The sequence below is a fragment of the Colossoma macropomum genome, unplaced genomic scaffold (assembly GCF_904425465.1).
Source record: "Colossoma macropomum unplaced genomic scaffold, Colossoma_macropomum, whole genome shotgun sequence".
Classification (NCBI taxonomy): Eukaryota; Metazoa; Chordata; class Actinopteri; order Characiformes; family Serrasalmidae; genus Colossoma; species Colossoma macropomum.
The window spans coordinates 270,033-273,789 of record NW_023496038.1 but is presented as its reverse complement, the minus strand read 5'-3'; the positions used below and the strand labels follow the sequence as shown (position 1 = coordinate 273,789).

Sequence of the window (3,757 nt, the reverse complement as noted above, 5' to 3'; positions counted from 1 at the left end):
GACGGTGTAGCTGATGGTCCAAAAGACAGAATATCGCTAATTATAGGGACTCAGAGATAAGCTGGTACAGATGGACACCTCAGATCAAACTGACCTTTTCCTCAGTATCTTGATTTGAAGACCACAGCCAGCAGTGACCGCTCATTCACACTACATTGACGCAATGTCAACAACATGGCCGCTTTTTTACGGATGCTCCGTCTGGGTTCTGCAAATACTATCTAGTGCTGTTGGGTCCTCAGTCTGCCTGTGTGTGTTTCTTTGACCTCAGTGTTTTTCTGTGCAACCAAAGTTCCAGTTAAGGACTTTGGTGTAAACCTGGATGCTAGTTTGTCATTTGAGTCCCAGTGAAGTCGAGTTTTTTATGTTTTAATGCCATTTGAGGTTTTTATAATATGACTTTGGTTGATGAACATTCAGTCACATATTTTTAGAATCATTGATTTTTAATGTTTGACATCCAGAGCACATCCCGTTTGAAAGAGCCGAGTGAAGTAGATTCTGATGCCTCTTCAGTACGGTGTTACGAAAAGCTAAAGCTAAATTCACTAAAAACATTATCAACCCCTCGACTGCTGAGCTCACAGTAACAGTCCGACTGTTAATTTCAAACAGAGTTTGATCAAATAAAAGAAGAGGCCTCATTTTTAATGCATATAAACAACCAAGGTGTGTCCAGGACCCCCTATTTACTTTCTTGGACCCCGTGAATATCTCAAAATCTAATTTCTGGGGCCCCAGTAAATAAATTTATTATGACATTAAGCTGTTCATTAGAGAAAATCAGACTCTCAAATCCAGACTCAGTGAAGCTCATTATTTATCTGCTTCCCCCACAATCAGCTTCTGTCTTGGTGATCTTAACTAACTAGAGCTGCAGCACTGCTCTGCCTCAGGGTGGCGCTGTAGCAGACTGGTTCACCCAGTTGGTCCTTCATAGTCTAGAAACTGTAACTCTGCCCGGATTCCTCTGAAACACTTTACAATGAGCTGCAGCAGATCTGTAAATCTGAAAACTCGCCCAGTTTCCCAAGAGTTTGGAGTGAAGAGTGACTGTTCCTCATTTCTCACACTGAAGACAGAAGAGGAGCCGAGGAAGATCTCAGTTACTGTGAGGAAGAGCGCAGAACCGCACTAGAACAGAGACTCTACAGAAGAGGAGACGAGGAAGATCTCAGTTACTGTGAGGAAGAGCGCAGAACCGCACTAGAACAGAGACTCTACAGAAGAACAGCTGATAAACAAACATGTACTGACACTGAAGCATCAGCGGCGCTATGGAGAGAGAGTCAGCAGACAGACAACACGGCGTGTAAAAGTGAGTCAGTGTGAAAAGGCCTTTAGTTTACACTGGATTCCTGTTCATTTCAACACTGACTACAAGCTCTTGTTAATGATACTTAAATCTCAGAATGGCCCAGATTGGCCCAGCGTGGCCCAGCGTGGCCCAGCGTGGCCCAGCGTGGCTCAGCGTGGCCCAGCGTGGCTCAGCGTGGCCCAGCGTGGCTCAGCTGAAGCAGGTTTACTGAGAACTCCTAGGATCACTTACAGCTCAGTTAAAGGTGGAAAATACTTCTCTCAAAAAGCTCCTAAACCGCTACAAAAACACAAACTCACACACACTCTCACCTGCAGCAGTATCCTGTTCCCATCGTAGTCCTCTGTCTGCCAGCGTATGTCGCTGATGGGCGTACAGGGATGCGGCAGCAGCGGTACAAGCCCCCCCACGTCCCTCACACGTATCTCCATTATGGCGCATTCTGTGGGGGTGGGTTTCTGTCCCCGCGGCAGCCGTTTGAAGGACAGCTGGATTTCCGTGTCGCGGTTGGAGTAGACCACGCAGAAGCAGAAGTCCTCCTTCCTCTGGGCTAGCCTGCGGCGCAGCAGCAGCCTGTACAGCTGCACCTGCTCGCTGTAGGTTTCGTGCCGACAGTATATGGTGAAGCGGACGATTTCCTTGCCGTAGTGGACCTGCCGGAGGGCCCACAGCGGCGTGCCGGGGGCCAGAGTGAAGAAGTCCTGGCTGGCAGACGAAAGAGGCAAAAGGCCACGGCCGTTCACTCGCTCGGTGTGGTGGTAGCGCCACGGTGGTCGTCTCAGCTGACCGTGGAGGCGCTCCTGGCTCTCCTCGCCGCCGTACTCCTCCTGCAGGAAGAGGATGACGGCCAAGGCAGGCTGGGGCGAGGGAGTGTCCGGCCGGAGCTTGGACCTCCTTGGCAGCCCGGCCGCGCGCTCTGACACTCTGAAGAGAGTGAGCTCCGGGTGGAGCCAGGACAGGACTTGGTCAGCGGCGCGTTGAAGTGTCCTGGCTTGACCTGGGTCTGCGATGATGTGAATGGACACAAGGAAGGGGTCCTGTAGGTCCCCCATGGACAAATCACCTTAATGGGGGGAAAAAAGAACAGTGACTTTGAGAAGGAAAAGAGAAAGCAAACATTTTAAAAGAACTTCATTACTGAAACAGATCACAATGTAAAACAATGGTCAGTGTTTGCTTCCTGTTTTAATTATATATTGACGGCCAAAATGTCCGGTTTTCAGTTCAGAAATCTGGTCACCTTAGTTAAAAATGCCATCCACTCATCCTGGAAAGCTTTTCACAGACCCGTCTACTAAACCAGCACATTAAAACGTTAAACTGCTTAAACGATGCTGCAGCTTGAAGAGGTGTAATGTTTAGGCTTGGGCAGTATGACGGTCATAAGGTATTTGTGTGAAAATGATGGTATTTTAAAATTGTGTCAAATGTCTTTTCCACGTCTGAACGGATAACCCAGGGGTCACAACCCAAATGTTAGGAAGAGCCATTTTGTCCTTTCAATAAAAATCAAACCACTTTGGGAGCCACAGCAGTTTATGTCCATTTTACCATCTTGGCTGTAAATGTGTCTCAGTGTGCTGATGTACTAATATAGACTAAAACATACAGTATAAACAAAAACACAGACTAACTTTGCTCTGCTTTAAGCTTCAGCTCAGCTACAGCTGCTTCTCTCACATCTCCAGCAGGAAACTTTTCCTCAGAAGTGGAAGAGTTTCTGTAAAATGTCTCTCAACATTTGACTTTTCACGAGGCTGAAGTCGCTTCTCATTCGCCAGCTGCTTCCATCTTAAAGAGTAACTCCACTCTAAGATCGCACTCATAAACATGAAGGCATAGGAGCCGAAAATGAGGAGAGACCCACCCTCACGCGCTGGGCTAAACACCCCCAGCACCACCTCACAAATGAGTCACGATTAGCACATTTATTGATAATGTGCAGCGTAAGATTAGGTGACCTGAAGGACGATTCAGTGAGGATTCTTGCAAGTCTCCATACAGCAGTAAGGGCCATGAGCAGCTTGCAGAACATGAGGATTCAGCGCCGCTGCAGCAAAACCCTGGATTACAGTCAATTAATTCATTCGGAATTCATTGCATCCAAGTAATCAGGACTCGGGTTATACTGAATACGGACCTGCTGAACAGATCATTAGAAGGTTTTAGGGAATGTTCTACTGTTCGGCGCCTCTGCTCATCATTTTCTGGCACTACATTAACTCTTCGGCGGTTTGAGTCGGCGGCTCATACTGTTCAGGCTGAAGACAGTGCCTGATCAGAAACACCCTCCCTCGTCAAAGATGGGGCCGGTAGTAGAGAAAAATCGTCAACCTCGTAAGACTCTCAGTTACAAAAGTGCCGTTTGATTCTGTCTCTCCATATCTTCTGGTCCCTCTAAAAACACAGCAGCACAGCCCACCCGGTTTCCTTCGCAGC

At 47.7% G+C, this 3,757-nt stretch overlaps 1 protein-coding gene across 1 annotated transcript in view; it reads right to left on the bottom strand.

Annotated features, from left to right (window-relative positions):
- Positions 1 to 1,266: 1,266 nt before the first annotated feature.
- Positions 1,267 to 3,757, bottom strand: part of LOC118804097 (protein FAM124A) — a 27,057-nt gene continuing 24,566 nt past the window's right edge. The window contains exons 3-4 of the mRNA XM_036564723.1: positions 1,630 to 2,381; positions 1,267 to 1,275 (exon numbers count right to left, since the gene is read on the bottom strand). Coding sequence (XP_036420616.1) covers positions 1,267 to 1,275; positions 1,630 to 2,381 — 761 coding nt within the window. The remainder of the gene's footprint in view (positions 1,276 to 1,629; positions 2,382 to 3,757) is intronic.